The 17,812-nt window shown below is 34.8% G+C and overlaps 2 protein-coding genes across 8 annotated transcripts in view; one reads left to right on the forward strand and one right to left on the reverse strand.

The window, feature by feature from the left end:
* Positions 1-340: 340 nt before the first annotated feature.
* LOC113857557 (E3 SUMO-protein ligase SIZ1-like) overlaps positions 341-17,812 on the reverse strand; it is a 39,351-nt gene continuing 21,879 nt past the window's right edge. The window contains exons 1-17 of one of the 7 annotated variants that reach the window (XM_027489583.1): positions 12,973-13,151; positions 12,755-12,859; positions 11,945-12,025; positions 10,698-10,740; positions 10,027-10,099; positions 9,636-9,798; positions 9,307-9,437; positions 8,469-8,537; positions 6,585-6,672; positions 6,370-6,445; positions 6,092-6,165; positions 5,854-5,961; positions 5,089-5,250; positions 4,892-4,996; positions 4,725-4,805; positions 3,412-4,627; positions 341-1,621 (exon numbers count right to left, since the gene is read on the reverse strand). In XM_027489583.1, the coding sequence (XP_027345384.1) occupies positions 1,482-1,621; positions 3,412-4,627; positions 4,725-4,805; positions 4,892-4,996; positions 5,089-5,250; positions 5,854-5,961; positions 6,092-6,165; positions 6,370-6,445; positions 6,585-6,672; positions 8,469-8,537; positions 9,307-9,437; positions 9,636-9,798; positions 10,027-10,099; positions 10,698-10,740; positions 11,945-12,025; positions 12,755-12,778 (2,634 nt within the window). In that variant the 5' untranslated portion in view covers positions 12,779-12,859; positions 12,973-13,151 and the 3' untranslated portion in view covers positions 341-1,481. Of the gene's footprint in view, positions 1,622-3,411; positions 4,628-4,724; positions 4,806-4,891; positions 4,997-5,088; positions 5,251-5,853; positions 5,962-6,091; positions 6,166-6,369; positions 6,446-6,584; positions 6,673-8,468; positions 8,538-9,306; positions 9,438-9,635; positions 9,799-10,026; positions 10,100-10,653; positions 10,741-11,944; positions 12,026-12,754; positions 13,262-17,812 lie in introns of those variants that run through there. The other 6 variants (XM_027489585.1, XM_027489584.1, XM_027489581.1 and 3 more) reach the window with 6 other exon arrangements.
* On the forward strand, positions 14,575-17,656 carry LOC113857564 (proteasome subunit beta type-4). Its single transcript, XM_027489594.1, has 6 exons — positions 14,575-14,713; positions 14,891-14,967; positions 15,333-15,462; positions 15,682-15,841; positions 15,934-16,119; positions 17,343-17,656. Exons 1-6 carry the CDS (start codon positions 14,682-14,684, stop codon positions 17,454-17,456), a joined length of 699 nt encoding a protein of 232 aa, XP_027345395.1. The 5' UTR covers positions 14,575-14,681; the 3' UTR covers positions 17,457-17,656.

Consider the following 17,812-nt stretch of genomic DNA (forward strand, 5'->3'; position numbering starts at 1 on the left):
GGCACAATTTCCACCAAAATTACAGAGAATCCTAAATCCTCTGAGTTCCTTTAGTTTTATCCGATTTTGGGTGGATCATGTCATGGCGCCCAACTCAAGACACAACACTTTAAGAAAACGTAGTCCGTAATGAGTGCCTGATATAGAATTCACAATCGTGGATTATGATTGGCAGTTGAGATAAGTGGTGTAAGAAGCCAACGATTACAACCATGCTGTAGAAAGTAGGGTAGTTAGCAATCTTTAACATAGTTACGTGTTTAAGTAGTAGTGTTAAATCGTGACATGCAAGCATTTGAGGAATAATAGAAATTCGTTGCGACAGAAAAGAAAGTTATTCATAGTTCTTTCGCTTTCTATCATTTTCTCATTCAACTATTTTGATACTTGTAAAGACTAATACAAACTCTTTGTAACACGGACTCCATTGTTGAAAATTGACAGAATATAGGTAATTAAGAATATACAAACTCTGTAATATTCTCCATTCTATCCTTCAGAATTCTCTCTCTATACCTCTAAATGTGTCTCGGCCCTTTTATCTATTATTGCCTTATCTTTCTTCCCTTCTTGCTGATTTGTGCAAAGAGAATTTAAATTTACGAACATAATTGATTCCAATAATTAAACCACCAGCACTAAATGAATAGAATATTAAAACGGTGGCCAAAACCCAAATAATGTTCCTCCACCGCCTAATTAATGATATTAGCCTAATAATACAGCAGCTATCAACCGATATTCATCAGCCAGATGCTGGCAGATCGGAACTTAAAATAACAAGGTCAATGATAGTTGGCTATATCCCTTACATTCAGGGGTTATAGACAACTTTGGCGATGTGCAAATAAGAAATGTGGCCAGCCCAGAAATATCGATCCAAATGGGGAGGCATTTTGGGGACTAAACATGTCAAATATATATTAACATTCAGAAATTATGAAAACGGGCGCCTACCTCGGCCATCCATGAGCGAAAGCCAGCATAATATCCTTGAAAAATGACGGATTTGATTAAGAGAAACAATAGTTTTGATTTCACTATTGAATCTAATGGCTAAACATTTACATGTTATTGCTCTCAGCAGAGACAAAAATGCAGATATAATATTCCTATGGGATCTCCCCACCAAATTAGAAAGTTTTAACTACTAGATTTGAATGATCAACTGTACAATAATCCAAGATTATACCCCCAGCAAACCCTCATTGAAAATTGACGGAATAATAATTCGAGCTTTACCTGTCAACATCAGTCATAAGGACAATTTATCAAGTATAAAGAATCTTTGCCAACATGGTAGGTGCAAGCATTTTGGTAAGGTAATTTGTAGCTCTGTTCTATCAGAGATGCCTCAAACAACATGAAGTATGAACTGCCATTTCACGAGGACCAAAAATGCCTCTCAACTTTCTTCAATTTCTAAATACAAAATATGGCGTTAAGAATACCTAAAGTTCTTGAGACACAAGGTCTGACCTTTACTCTGAATCAGTATCAATAGAAAGGTACAAGCGGGGCCTTACAGAACGCTTTTGGCGAGGAAATGAGAAAGGGCTATCTGATCTTTGCCTACTTGCCTTGTCAGATCTAACATCATTCATACCAAGGAGCAAAGAAGCTGCACAAAGAGGAATAACTAATCAATAAAAATAATGCTAAAATAAAATGTCAAAACTGCATTAATGGTCATTAACTCAGAAATCAAATGCAATAATTATCTGATTGGGAGTTGAAAAGGACAACCAAACCCAATGAGAAAGGTTAGGAGGTTGGAGTAAGATGCAAAACACATACATACATGTACATAGGGAATGTCAACCTCCTCAACTTTGTGTAGAGGTATTACATCCACATTCTCAAGTCATCAAATTAACTTCTTATACTTTCAATGTAAGAAAACAAATTAAGGGCATTTGGGTGAATTTGTGAATAGAGTTCTAAAAAATTCTTTTCCTGACACAAGGATATGATGCAGCAGCAGATTAACACAGACATTTAGAGTATACTGACCAAGGCTGTCAAAATCAAGTTTCAATGTTGGCATGGAATTCATAAGTCTCATAAGTTTCTATCAAATCAGAGCACGCAGCAACAAGAGAGCATGCAATAAGTCAACAAGATCGAAGCATGCATCAAGCAAACAACAGCGAAACAAACAGCAATAAGAAAACACAGCATACCAACAAAACCAGATGAGAGAAGCAACAAGCAGAAACTGCACACCATAGAGAGGGTTGCTTTAAGAGAGGTAGAACTAGAGGGAGGTCAAGTGTTAGGGAGTGAGGTGTTACTGAGTAACAAAATCATAGAGGGAGAACCACAGAATGTAGTCAGGTACCAGAGAAAAGGAGAATAAAATCAGCAATTAAAACAGGGTTTTTAAGAAACTGGGTCACATGACCCGGCCCACTTTCTGTGGGGGCTTGAACTTGTTTTGGAGTGCCACTTCAACAGGGAAATATGCTCGACACACAAGTTGGAAAAAATTTGCTGAACCATGTGATCCACAACTAAACATTTGAAGATTCCTAACCATTTGATGGAAGGTATAGCGGTGCTCAATGCAAGGAAACTGAGTACCGAGCTTCCAATCCTTCTTCATAGCCTCCGAAATAAACTTGATATGAAGCTTAGGAGAAAACAAAAAATGCCACATGAAAGAACCAAAAACTCTATCCATCTCAAAAGGTCTAGTAAATATGTTCATTTACAGTCAAGAGACAGAGAGATAGCAGTCAAAGAGGTGTCTAAAAAGAAACCAACAAAATTTTAAGAATTCAATTATTTCTGTAAAACGTTGAAAAATGCAAATGGTTGCTTTTTCCACTTGAAAATGTTAAGAGAATACTAACCAGTAACCACCACTATAAACTAAAAAACTGAGCAAAAAAAAAAAAAAAACAAATAAGCCAAAAACTGGAAAAAATTAATTGAATTGGAGTTTATCCAAATCTGGAAACTCATCCAATTCAAATTGAATCAAAATTTTAGAAGTATATGTAGAAGTCCCGCATTGATTATAAATATGGTTGAATAAAAGCTTATAAAGGGTAAAACAATATCCATCTTACAAACTAGCTTTAGGGGTTAAGCTAAGCTTAAAGGTCAAATTTAACATAGAATCAGAGTCTTGTAGATATTGGGCTACCCTTAATTGGAAAAAAAAATTGGCCCCACGAATTTTTCCAGGGCAATTAACCTGTCCTGGCCCCACGATCAGTCTATTTCTTTTATTAAATATATTTTATTACTCTCTTTCCTTCCCAAAAAAAAAAAGGCTCCACTGGCAATCCAACAATGCACTCAACTGCACACTGCCATGTAATAAAAAGGGAGCTTCCAACAAGAGTAACTTCCACCCAAAAATAAGGAACATTTCTGATTCAGTAAGGTAAGAGAGCAACAAACCAGTATCAGTCAAAGTATTGGTGGGACCTTCTCTGGCTGGGATTTGATGTCTAGAATTCAACTCATTTTGAGTGGAAGCATTGCCATTACTGCCACCAGCACCACCTCCAAGACTAAGGGATATCCAATCCTCTGTGCAGACACCATTAGACACATTTGCTTGATCTCTCAATTCATTCTGCATGGATGAATCAGCTGGTCTTGTGGGGAGAAAAATCTGAAGAGAGGGATCATCTCCACCGAATGCCAATGGATTGTCCACCAAACCACCATTCAAATCAGCATCTGACCGACCAGCAGAGGAATCTTGCAAGATACTACCAGATCCCAAAGCAGTATCTGGAGCCATGGCATAACCAGTTAGTGATGAGGAGCAATTAATAGGACCATGCTGCAGATGGACCAGTGCATCTGACACATCTGCATCAGAACCAAATAATTGGAATCCTGGACCAGCCTGAGTTCCAGAAGGCAATGACCACAGGGAAGACATCCCAAAATCATCATCATTAGGAAAAAGTCCCAAGCATGAATTTCCACCAAGATTATGATCTTCAGTATATGAATCAACAATTCCAGGTGGTGGCACAGAGTAACCATCTGCAGCATCATTTCGGTTGTCCTTATATGCAACTGCAGGAGATACCAAGATATCATTGTCTTCTTCAGAATCACTAAGAACAATAATTTCTGCGCCACCCACCTGAGTAGAAGTGTTGTGTGCAGGATATTCGTATGCTAAATCAACATTATTGAGACACAAAGAGTCCATCTCAACCCCATTGGTAGTAGAATAATCAATATGGCCCCCACCACCCTGGTTTACGCTAGGATCATCACCATCCCGTCCACTTCCAGTGGCACTGCTGCTCATTGGAATAACATGTTCAGGGATTCCAAAAACCTCTTTCAATCTATTACCAGAAGAGGTGTTTGTGTCCTCAGGTCTACTGACTTCCCAAACTCCATTGTGATTTTTCCTTATGCCAATTTTCAAACCCGTAGGACTGTCTGAAACACCTTCCTGTTTGACCTGCTTCAATGTTTCCACTCTCCTGACATCTCCATCTGTAGAAACACAGAGGGATCCATTAGGGAAGTGCCATTGTGCTAGGTTCCCTAATTCCAGGCGTTCACTTTCATTCTTTGCCTTAACACGCCAAGAACCGTCAGGCTTCACTTCAACCTCTGTAATTTCTTCACTACAATTTATCATCTGTACCAGCAAAGCAATTTAAATAATGACTACAGATACATCAAATATAAGATTTATGAACATCATAAATTATTATTAATGTTTCTTAAATAACTACCATAGAAGTGATGCGGTTGAAGTAAGGGTCAATGATTATATTCTCCAATGCATAGTTTTTGAGGCATATAGGACATTGCCACTGCAGAAACAATTTAATTATTTATCAGACGAAAAATCAGAACAGAGGAACTTAGACAAATCATGTGCCATTTGTTAGAATCTTACCTTCCTCGATCGTTGATTCATTTCCACAAAAACCTCAAGATCAAAGCAACCCATGTGAATACAAGGTTTGAATCTTCCAGCAATCTTCATTCTTGAACCACTCATCTATAAATTTCACAAAAATGTAGAAAAACTGATTAGTAAAACTTCATGAATGGCTAAAATAATTCATCTATTGATGAAGATGACAGCCATACTGGACATCGAAGGTTGATGCTGAATGTGTCTGAAACCACTTCTAAATCACTGTCACTATCAGCATCGTCAGCTGCATTTCCGCCCCCAACACAACGGCAAACACGAGCAAGAGCATCTTCAAATTGCTCACCCTCAGACTCCTTTGGTATTAAGTTTAGGATCTAGATAACCAATATTTAACTGCTTAACATTTATGGAAGGGAAGCAGTTGTATGTAAAAATATTCACACCAAAGTAGAGACAAAAATGCAACACAAACATCTCAAACCAGACTGGATTGGTTGGTTCAACAGGTGACAATCAGGTTTCCAGTCTGAGGTAATAACCAAAACCGGATTGAGAGTCAAACAAGACAACCAGTTAAAACAAGCAAACTTGGTCAAAGTCCAAACAAGATCTAGTTAAGTAAAAAATAATGCTAAAGAAACTTCACAAAAAATCAAAATATCTAAATTTACTTTAGAACAGAAGCAAGACCCATACACATGCTTTCCAATTTATAGTGGAAGAAACGTCTTCCATGGTTTGGTGCTATTCAAAATTGAAAAGAAAGAAAAACAGAAAAGCAGGCAAAATTTTGTCAAATTCAAATTTTAAGTAATCAACCATAAAGTACCAGCATCAGGAACTTCAGCCTGACATCAAACAGCGGGTGCTTAACATCAAACTTCTATTATACCAATACCACAAAAGGCTGGATTAAAGGAACCAATGGTAATTCAAAATAGTTTTACAAAATTTACCAAGCTAAGAATAAAATCTACCTGTTGCATGTTCCGCCTTCTAACAATACGAACCCCTAAACAAAAAATGCGAGCATCACATCCTGTAAAGGAAATCTTATTAATTCCATCTTTTGCATATGCTGTGACCTGACAAAGGAGAAATTCAATAAGAAATTGTATAAAACCAATACAAATAGAATACAAGTAGTAAATGAGCTTGAGTCAGACAATTTTAAGTAGCTATAGACTTCATAACTATACATGACAACAAACTCACAATTGGACCATCATCACGACCATTAGCCCCAAGCAACTGTGAACCAGGTCTGTTATTTACACGAACAGTAAAACCTATACAGTCATAGTCAAATCAATGAGAATAAATAAGTTTCAAATACAACCACAAGAGAAGGCATCCATCACTGATAAATATTTGGTGTTTTGTGTTAAAATGATGAGCTTCTATTTGCATAAGACACCACGGAAATTAAACTGGACAGCCAACATGAACCATAATTCCAAATCAGAAAGGAGATCATAACTTAATTAGCATACCATTGACCTGCAGGTCTGTATACTGCGGCCAGTGTATCCTGAATGGAACCTTGTCGTTCAGAAGCATACACCAAGCCTACATGTCATTTTTCAATAAATGAGCAAATCACGAATAGAAGGATACTCATTAATGTACAACAACAACAACATCAACCAAGCCTTATTCCAGTAGCAGAATATGCATTAATCTACAAGCACTGAAAATCCAAACCAACCTCAACATCAAAATCCGGCTTCGATACCAAGTCCTTGTCTGCTCTTGTAAGTTGAAATGTTCTCTCCAAATTCTGCACTGGGTTGGATCTGAAAGCCACATTGAAAATTAGGATTTAAAAATAGATGTAGATCATTATTCGCACAGGGTCATTAGATTGTGTATGGGGAAGAAAATGAAGTTTACCAGCCCAGCTCCACAAAACACTGAAGAGGTACAAAGATATGAAAGAAAAAGAGAAAATCTTCAATTTTTAATAGATTGTTTTCCCAAGGAACTTTCACCCTAAAAATCAAATTCAACACTAGAGATGTCAAAGGGGCAGGACAGGCAGGGGTAATAAATACCCACCACCTGCCCCACGTGTAGAAACACACTCACACCTGCCCCGATACCCAGGTACCTGCATAACGGATATCTGTTGGGTTAAATGGATACCCGCAGATATCCACAGGTTTTGTGATTCCTTATAAAAAAATATAAAATTACAAATAAATAAATAACTATCATCAACTATTCATGAGCAAACATAGCCAAATAGAAGGAACAAGTTCAGAAAAAACAAAAACAAAAGAAAAAACAAACTAACAAAAAGTGCAAAGTCCACTCTATCTCAACAAGAAGATAAAATTTTGAACTTTAGTCTACATCATCAGAACCAATGTAACAAGCTATCATAGTATTCCAAGAACACAAATCCCTGTCACCCATTTCATCACACAGCATTTGGGCATCCACAAGGCTCCTACAATTGGAGTACATATCAAGCAATCTGTTAGAAATGAAAACCCCAGCAACAAAGATGCTTTGGTGTGAACTTGGACCCTCTCACCCAGTTCAAGAGCTCGTTGATGAATGTAAGCAACAATGAGGGTAGAGTATACGTGAGCAGAAGGTCAATGCATGCAATGTAGCAACTCAATTGCTTCCTTGACGCGCTTTGGTTGACATATAACATCAATAGCTTCTTCAAAATCGTTATCCTCACAGAGGTGACTTAGGAAAGGATATTTGGGCTTCAGATTATTGGGCTGAGCCAGTTTATCATAGCAGAATTGAGAGCTAGAGCGAGAGGAAGAGAAAAAAGCTCCCCTGAACTTTGCGGATGCAGAGTGATCTACATAGCACAAAATATTTATCTATCTCACCCTCCCTCATTGGGTCTTCTAATTACTCATTTAGTGGAGACAAAAATCATTGTCAGCAAAGCCATACCAGAGAAACTTTTACACTTACTAGAGAAGACCCTGTTTAGGAAGGAAAGGAGGCACCGCTAGGCCATAGAGAAGAAGAAGCGAACTAGCTTACTAATGTTAGTGTTCTGTTTCTTATTTATATAAAAGGGATAATTTTGTAATTTCATATGTAAATGAGTACCAGTGGGCACGAGTATATCACTACCCAACATGCCCCATATGATTAACCGGTATCAAAAAATCCATTTATTACACTTGCGATGCCTATTTGAAAATCAGAACCCGACCCGCGACATGTATTACCTGCGGGTGCGAATTTTTTCACCATCCCTATTCAACACCCGAAGAATTTTAATTAACAAAACATAAATAATATACTGCATATACATTACAATCCCTATAAATAACATAAAATAACTTTAACATCTATCGAAAGTGATAAAAAAGCTTATCATCAAGCAAAGGAACTTGCATTTATGCTCAGAAAATATAGAAAATTCCCCCACCCATAAAAATTTGCTAGTATTCAAACCAGAATTAAGGACCTCTTCGCCTCTTACATGCAAATGACCAACAAACAATATATCTAAATTCCATGATATATATTAACAAGACATTCATTTTATATAGAAACAAATGAACCCAATAACACCATGTCTAATTTCAATACATCCACACGATGTACATACCCATCAGTTGGATTACTGGTTGCAATCAACTTCACAGGAAGCAAAGGGTGCGTCACTGAAACCCAAAACCTGTAGCAGAGAGAACAGAAGATACAAATTTGAGTGGCGGGGCAAGAAAATGAAAAATGCTAAATAATCTAAGGCATAGAATATCTCATTCAAGTATGAGGGAATATAACAGATAAAATAAGGGAAGAGCTATTCAATAAAACTCAACATAAAAACAGAACAAAAGAGTTAGATAGTTGAAGCGACAGAAAATATATAACTCAAAAGCATCTTTGTGAGTCAGAAGCTCACCATAATGACTATCTGTAACCATAACTAAAAGACAAAGTAAATCTTTGGATATGTTAATGTTTGGGGGGGGGGGGGGGAGAGAGATTTTTAAAGGCTAAAAGCATCCTTTTTTCCAACTGAATAAGCATATTTTAAAGGCTAAAAAGCTTCTTTCATAGCTAATCCAAACATACTAAGACATAACAATGTTACCATTGAAGAATAACTGAATAAGCATAAACAAATTCACCAGTTCTACAACTATTATTGGGCAGTCAAGGAATCATCATATTGAAAATAAAATTGCTAGTGCAATTTGGTATCATCTCACAACTACAAACACCTGTTCAGTGCTCTTACAGAGTATCATAGCTGAGAAATTGAAAATCATAAACAAATTGTGTCAACAATGCAACCTTTCAAGAAACAATCGCACACCAAACCCTTAAAACATAAAATTTATAAATAAATAGCCATCACAAGGAGAAACTTCCAGACAAATCATTACTGCCAACTCCACATACAGCTATTGGCTAAAATAAGAAAGGAATTAACATACGGGTCAGCACGACTGAGACGACAGAGTTCACAATAAAATTTATCAGGAACGGGTGGGATGCCTTCTGTAGGTTTCTCTGGAATAATAACGCAACTGATGTGTTGCCACACCTGGCATCTTGGATCATCACACTACAATATGATGAGGAAAATTAAACTTCAAAATTATCAATTGTAAGCAACATGTAGGAGGTCTAATGAAAAGTACACGATCATCGAAAAACTGGATGAGATTATAAACTGGCTGAATAACAATAAATAGTATTTGCAGGTGCATATGCATAGAATTTTCTTTATCATAAAGAAAGAAGAAACATATTAATGGTACACCTTGACCAAATCCTCTGTTTCCAATGAACTTCCACAGAGACAGCGAATCTTTGCATCTGATTGCAAGGAATCATCAAATTCACCTTTAGCTTTTACATTACTGCTATCTGATCCACCCTGTCCCTTGGATGCTAGATCAGTGGCCGTGGATATCTGCATTTTCCTGTGCAGAAGGAAATACAAGAATGCCAATTAAAAAAAAAAACAAAGCCAAAGACAAGCAATTACACCAAATATGGAGGACTATAATCAACCTAAACCAGAGACCTAATAGTAAAGTATGAAATAATTTATGTGAACTCAACCAAGTATGTTACGACACTACATGCATCTAAAGCATACCAAAAAGGTAGAAGACGGCATTATTAAGAGTGTTGTTGCTAACACTGACCTATATGTGTCATCCACCAATTTTGCCACCTGTTCTTTTCCAACAGCATTCTTCTTAGCCCACATTTTGGAAACTGGGAAAAGAGCAACAAGTTGCTTAGTTAACAGGAGAAAGAGTAAGGAACAGAAGAAAACACGATTCCACATATTAAAATCACAAAATTAAATAAAATGCACAATTGTCCAGATCCTTTATGATTCAATAAACAATGCCTACAAAGTAGATCATCATTCCTAAAATAGATAGAATATGGCAAGCCAGCTTTTAATATAAAGTTTGAGAAGGGGGAAGTAAAGGAAATTTGGGGTACAAATACAAGCCCAGGGGAATACAAGCAGCGCAAATTTATTGATCAACAAGGAAAGTTTGCCATTGAAGCAAACAAAAAAAATACAAAATATTTTAAGATTTCCGTCTACACTGACATTACAATAACTACAATTGCCAATTTAAACAACATATTGAAAGACAATTACAATTTGTAAATATTCTTAATTCAGATAATAATTCAAATTCCATACACATTGCAATATGCAGATATCATCTAAACTTCCAATATTTAGGTTCCATCACAACACAAACAGAAACAATATGAAAATAATAAAGAAGTATAAGATAGAATTAGACCCAAAGGTTGAGTCCTGTATGTCTTTGAAAGTGTACAATCTTACCTTGTTCATCTGAGAGAACAGATAATATGCGATCAACAAGATCCTACAAAAAACAATGCACTTGCATCATTATATCATCCTAAAACTCCAATCCAGTATATTACAATCAGGATTAAAAAGGAAATAATACATGGACTCAAAACCAAAGTTACCACAACAACGACGCTTCACATCATAAGGTCATAAGGTGACCGTCTGTATCCATCTATTTTAAGAGATGAAAACTCATACTATTAACTGCAGTGCCAGTTATCAATCTCGAATAGCGGCGCCAAAAATGCTAGTGTGATAACACATTGCGGGATGACCGGTATTTAGAAATTTTATATACAAATTAAATTATGTATACTAGATATAAGATGCTAAAATATTTTTTAAAAAATCTCAAAATCCATGACATATTCATAATTAAAAATAAAAAAGTCATAGCTCTTAATCAAAACATACAAGAAAATAACAATAAAAGTTTAAAAAAAAAATAAAAATCCCCAAAGCAGTGCCTTTTAAGGAAAAAATGATTTTTTTTTTCTTAAGTTTCATTATAGCACCACTATAGCAGCACCATTGCCACTATTCTAGCCGCTATTCAAGATTGCTTTGCTATTCTAATTTTGTGGCAGCCTGTTGCTGCTTTGCTCAACTATTCTGCTACAGCACCACTATTGATAGCTATGTCATTAACCACAATTATGATGTCTACCATGAAAGGTCCTAGTAAGATGTCCCATATTAGTTAGGAATAAAGATAGAAATACTCTTTATAAGGACATGAGTAGTCCTTTTCCTATGGGCTAGTTTTTGGGAGTGAATTAGGCATAAGTTTCTTGACATGATATTAGAGCCAATTTAGTTTGAATGTTGAACTGCTCGCAGATGTCCAGTCCTATTGAATCTATCTGTGTAGATGTCTAGTCTTGCAAATTTCACGCACCAAATGTCCAATCCTGGGCATGAAAGGAGTATGTTAAGATGTCCCACTTTGGTTAGGAATTGAGCTAAAATACTTCTTATAAAGGTTAATGTAGTTCTCCTTCTATGAGCTAACTTTTGGGAGTGAGTTAGGCACAAGTTTCGCAACAGGTCCAAATTGAATAATCCATATTGTATGTAACATACTAATCAAATGCAAAAGAAAATATCAACAAATTAAGGAAGATCAATGATTCTCACGATCAACAAGCAGCAGTAATCAGACAATAAATAATATTCAACAGTGTCCATAACAGGTAAGAGTTTTATTATCTCACCTGCTTCTTTCCCTGCTTTGAAAGTCCTAACTGAGTGAGTACATCTTTGAGCTCTTTTATACGAAAATAGTTCAATTTTTCCTGCAAGGGATGTCAATAAATCAGGAAAGTATAATAGCATACCCCAATGATTAACATACCAGTACATACATAATAAGACCAATGCTAGAATAAACTTATAAAATAAAAGAATAAAACAAATAAGCGGCGGTTTGCGGTAACGCCAATGAAATTCATGTGCAGTTATGTGTCAGCTATTCGTGTTTTAACCGATAGTGCAAGATTTAAATCGAATAACGACAAATGTAATCAACCATCCAATCACATTGCCCTCAAAGTATCCAAAACTACCATAATCACAACATAAATAATGTCAAAATAGTGAGCAGTTAAAAAGACAGTGAAAAACAAAACACATACTGAACAATGAACACCATGCCATGGCTAACAATATTTCTATGATAATAAATCAAATCTACAAAAAACATTAAAGTCCATACTGCAGTTTTCATGCGAACATCCTTCACTATCAGTAAAATCCAATTTCAAAACTACATGGAAATTCCTTGCTCTCCTCACATGTTTCAACTCTAAACCCCGTATATTTATCAACAACAGAAAAATCAAAATCGTTTTCCACATCAATGTATTGACGAAAAGTACAAAGCAAAGTCAATTCGCAAAGTACACAAAAATAACGAATTTCAAGGAATCCCTAGGAGACTTGCAGATGCAAAATGATTATCTATGTATCAATTTAGAGCATATATTAGAAAACCTAAAGTGAAAAGTCAAGGATACAGCATATACCTTGATACTTGGTACCAAATCCATGTCCTCAAACTCAACAATTCAGAATCAAAACTGTACAATCAAGAAGGAAACTAGTACATGCTGGTCCCAACAGCACTCGGTCTAATTAAATGAAATTAAATAATAGAGTTAAAAAGTGAATTACGGAACTAAACGAATTGGAAGTAAAAAGCGTAATTGATCGGAGCAAGGAAAAGGGAATAGGAATGATGAACCATAGAAAGAAATCGGAGGAGGTGGCGATTAGGGTTTGGGGGAAAGGGAGGTCCACACCGACAATGGACACGATTGTTTTGTGTTGTGTTGAATGGTGATGGGGAGGGTGGCTTGGTTTGCTTTGCGTGTTCTTTTTGACTCGGGAGAGAAGACCCCAAAACCATAACAAATCTCTCCACTTACAAAAATTCGGACCCATCACCCATTATCCAATCCGCCTTTTTACGGTAACACGTCCGGGTTCGGTTTTGGTGTGCTCATGTCTACTATGCGTTTATTATTTTTCGATGTTTCCTTCGTATTTGTGTTGCCTAAATGTTTTATACGTGACTAGGAGGAAACATTTTAGAAAGCCTTTACAAACCGTTCTTGTTTTCTTCAATATGAATATACTCTATTATTTTTAATTTTCAAATTATATAACTTATATTTAAAATGTATCATAATTTAATTTATTTTTAATTTTCTATTATAAAACTGTTAAAAATAAATTATACTTTATTTTTTATTACTTATTTCTAATTTTTATTTAAAACATTTGTATATTTTTCTTTAAATATACTAAAATTATAAATTACTTATATCTTGTATATTTTCGTTAAAATAAGAACTTTTTTTTTATCATTCAACGTTAAGACAAACCTTTAAAATCCTTATTATAATAATAAAAAGTGCTAACTATTTTAACAATTAAATGTATTTGTTAAGTTCGTGTCATAATTGAATAAAGTAGTTTTTTTAATGCCAGCAATACTTAAATTAATCCTTTCATATATATATATATATATATATATATATATATCTTATATTGTTTTTATTTTGAATTTTAATATATTTTAAAACAAGCATAAATTTAGTTAGTAATATAAATAAAACTATGAATTACTAAAAGTAACTTTTTTAAAATAGTGTCAATATTTTTAATAAACAATATTTAAATTAAATATGATATCAATGGAATTTTTTAAAAAATTATGTAACATTTTTAATAATATTTAAGATATATTAAATATATTATTTAAAAACTAAAAAATATTTTATACATCGAGCGCCCCTTAAATTCTCAACCTTGAAATATAAACGTAGGAGAAAAGAGGTCATGAGTTTATCTTTAACATTTTTTATATTGCATATAAATAATTGTGAACATTTTTTAAAATCTTTATCCGTTTTTTTTAACCCAATATGTGAAAACAAAAATATACGAATAAAAATTAAAAATACATTATATTGCACTAAAGGGATAGCACTACAATCATTTAAACAAGTTATTTAAACTTTACAAAAGAAAAATTATACACAGTCTTTTCTAGAAAATAAATAAAAGAAAAGTATTTTTTGGGTCAACAAAAAAATTGTCTACTGTCAAATAACAGAGATTTGAAGCTCTGAACAACCAAACCTTAGTAGCCCAACATAAACGGTAGAAGACTTTCGGTCCATTATTCTTTTCTTGGTTACATTTCAGCCTATTTCCTCGGTTTTTGCAGGAAAAGAAAAAAGAAAAATAAAAAAGGAAAAGGAAAAGAATTCGACCAAAACAAAAGAAAAAAAAAGAGTTTCTTGAACAAAGGGCAAACTTAAAAAAATAAAAAAGGAAGACAAAAACCATAATAAAAGCAAAAACAAAAGTGTCTTCAGCGTACCATTGCGATCTCGTAACTCAATATCCCACTCTTCTTCCTTGCAAGTGTTCAATTGACAAGTCATGGCTTCTGTAGCTGAAACACAGAGAACTTTGTATGATGTCTTCTCTTTCTCTCTCTACTCTCATTGCAGCGTGTGTGCGTTTTAATTTCCGTGTACAAAGTTCAAGGTTTCGTGCAGTGCCGCAACTGGGGAAGTTCATTCGTACATTCATCTTAAATTCGTGTAATTTTGTTTTTTGATGGACTTAAATTTTGTTTTTCTGTTTAGGTACCCATATGTAACTGGATCCTCTGTGGTAGCAATCAAATACAAAGATGGGATTCTCATGGCTGCTGATATGGGAGGTCAGTTGCAAATTCAATTCCTATCTCTATTTTTCATATTTCATTTATGTATGGTAGATGATAAAACCTTTTTTTTTTATTGCACGTTGAGTTTGTATGTGAATAGTCCAATTAGTATTTACCTGTCCAAAATCCTTCTTTGATTAGGTATATATATTTGGCAAAAAATTGTCTTGGAATTTTGCGCTTGAATTGTTCCTTTTTCATTTTTTGTTTTTAAAACAAAAATGTGCCTTCTTTTCTGTTGAATAATGTACTTTAGTAAAAGTGCTGTTCTGAATCATCAATATGTAGTTCAACCCCCCCCCCCCCCGCCAATGTAATGACCTCACTGTGTCTTATGTCAATGGTGGTTATGGTGATAGGTTCCTATGGGTCTACCTTGCGATACAAGAGTGTTGAGCGCATAAAGGCTATTGGGAAACATTCCCTTCTTGGTGCTACTGGGGAAATAAGTGATTTTCAGGAGATTTTACGCTACCTAGACGAACTCATGTAAGTCTTGGTTGTTTCTCATAACACAAAGAAAGAAAAATCTACTTAGTTAATTGCTTCGTGTTTGTTTTTGTTTCCCTTGCTTGATTTATTTATGGTGTTTTTTTTTCATACTTCAGGGAATTTGTTCACCCTGTGTATTTCCCTGCCCAATCATTTCAGATTTAATTACTACAACATTCCCATGTAACTGTTGATTTTCAATTATGACTGTTGCAGCCTTAATGACAACATGTGGGATGATGGTAATTCTCTAGGGCCTAAGGAGGTGCACAACTATTTAACTCGAGTGATGTATAACAGGCGTAATAAGTTCAACCCTTTGTGGAACTCTCTTGTACTTGGTGGTGTGAAGAATGGACAAAAGTACCTTGGCATGGTATCCCTTGGTTTGTTTTTTTATTTTGTTCAACAATGAGTAGCCTGCAGTTTACTCAGTTTCTATACTTATGATTTATGAATCTTATACAGGTTAACATGATTGGAATTAATTTTGAAGATAATCATATAGCCACTGGGCTTGGAAATCACCTTGCAAGGCCAATTCTCCGTGATGAGTGGCACGAAAATTTGACCTTTGAAGAAGGTGTTAAGTTGCTGGAAAAATGCATGCGAGTGCTTTTGTATCGTGATAGATCTGCCGTAAACAAGATACAGGTTTTGTTGCTTTTCCTTTTCCTTCTTGCATCCAACTTCCCTCAATCTTTGTTCTCCCAAGTGCATTGAAAATAAATGTGTAGCTAAATCTTTAGAAAATTTGCTAGGGAGCATAATCCATACGAAGGTTGTAAAAATATGCACCTTATGGTGGTCTTAATGAAAAAACAGCATGGCAAAGAAATCAAAAGTATCATCATCTTAAACAAATGAAACTCAAACAAAGTTGTAATATAAGTGAAATCCTAAAATATTGTCTTAAACCTATAATTGTTAAGGAAACACTTTCATCAGCATTGTGTGCTTGCATCCCTTTCTCTGCTGCTGGTTGTTAGAACTCTCATAAACTTTGCAATTTACTTACATCTTTCAAGATATGAAGATTAATTTTGGGTTATCAATGAAATTTGGAGGGGCATTTGAGGAATTAATGATGCCTTTTTATTTCTTTCTGCTAGACTATTTTTTGTCTAGTTATCTTGGTTTCTTTTGCTTTGCTGTTTGTTAAAAAGCCAATTTAGTTTTCATTTAGAAATTTTAGACTTCAAATTTGACCCCTTGAGACAAATATTGCATAAGCCAAGGCATTCTGTGGCAGTAAGCCAGTGGGGTCACTAACAAACTGAAGCTCACATGGTACCTTTCTCTACTTGAGATTGGATCCTCGTCTCATGGTTTTAATCCCCACTTGGCACAAAAAGTTAATGTTTGAAGCTTTTTAGAAAGAAGATAACTTAATTATCTTCTGTAAATTACTGGGTGGAATAATTTGTTATGACTGGTTTTGGTCACAATGGCATATAATATCGACCGTACAAGGATTGAAGGCTTTACCTTGGAATCCTATCCATGTCAGTTCGCACTTATCCAGTAGTCCATGTCTAATGATCTTGCTTTTATGGAATTGTTGAATATATTATGTTTTATATTCACGTTAAAAAATTTGAGAATGTGAATTTAATGCAGAAATTACAACTAGTAACAATAAAGTAAACGTAAGTCTATAGACATTCAAATGTGAATCCGAACATGTTATAATTTGTTTCTACTTTTTTGTCTAGGTGCAAATGTTTCCTTTTTTGTCATTTTCACATGTTCACCATCATGACTTTTCTTCCATTATACATTGTTGTATTCTTAATCTTAATATGATTTTCATCTGAATTAAATATATTATTTTTCGCTTTATCATATTTCATGGATCTGTTATGTTGAATTAACAGATAGCTAAAATGACTGAAGAAGGTACTACTTTGTTCCCACCTTTCTCATTACAAACATATTGGGAGTTCTCTGCTTTCAAGAATCCAACTGTGGGTGCAGAAGGTTCATGGTAACTGGCTGGATATGGAATCAAATGAAGCTGGAATTTTAAATGGATATATGAAATGGTTTCCAATTCCTACAGCTGACTTCTTTGTGTTTAATGGGTATGGAATGAAATATTTGATGTGAATTTATATTTTTCATAAAAAATCATTGTAACTTGATATCTGTGTCACAGGTAAATTTCATATTTTATAGTACTTAATTCCTTGCATTTATCATCTTTATGTAGTAGTTTTTTCTTAATTTTCTAAAAAGAATTAAACTAAGGGGGAGGGAGTGTAAGGTTCTGAAGTACATCATCACTTGACCCCAACGGGAATCACTGAGCTAGTTGGTAAATTTTTTAAGACACCGGTTGACATAT

Source organism: Abrus precatorius, unplaced genomic scaffold, assembly GCF_003935025.1.
Source record: "Abrus precatorius isolate BTA unplaced genomic scaffold, Abrus_2018 Scaffold2, whole genome shotgun sequence".
Taxonomy (NCBI): domain Eukaryota; kingdom Viridiplantae; phylum Streptophyta; class Magnoliopsida; order Fabales; family Fabaceae; genus Abrus; species Abrus precatorius.

Excerpts from the sequence above, each read along its gene's own strand:
- LOC113857564 (XM_027489594.1), top strand. The coding sequence starts at position 14,682 with ATGGCTTCTGTAGCTGAAACACAGAGAACTTT. Across the intron at positions 14,968-15,332 it reads CATGGCTGCTGATATGGGAG|GTTCCTATGGGTCTACCTTG; the intron begins GTCAGTTGCAAA and ends TTATGGTGATAG. Across the intron at positions 15,463-15,681 it reads CGCTACCTAGACGAACTCAT|CCTTAATGACAACATGTGGG; the intron begins GTAAGTCTTGGT and ends TGACTGTTGCAG.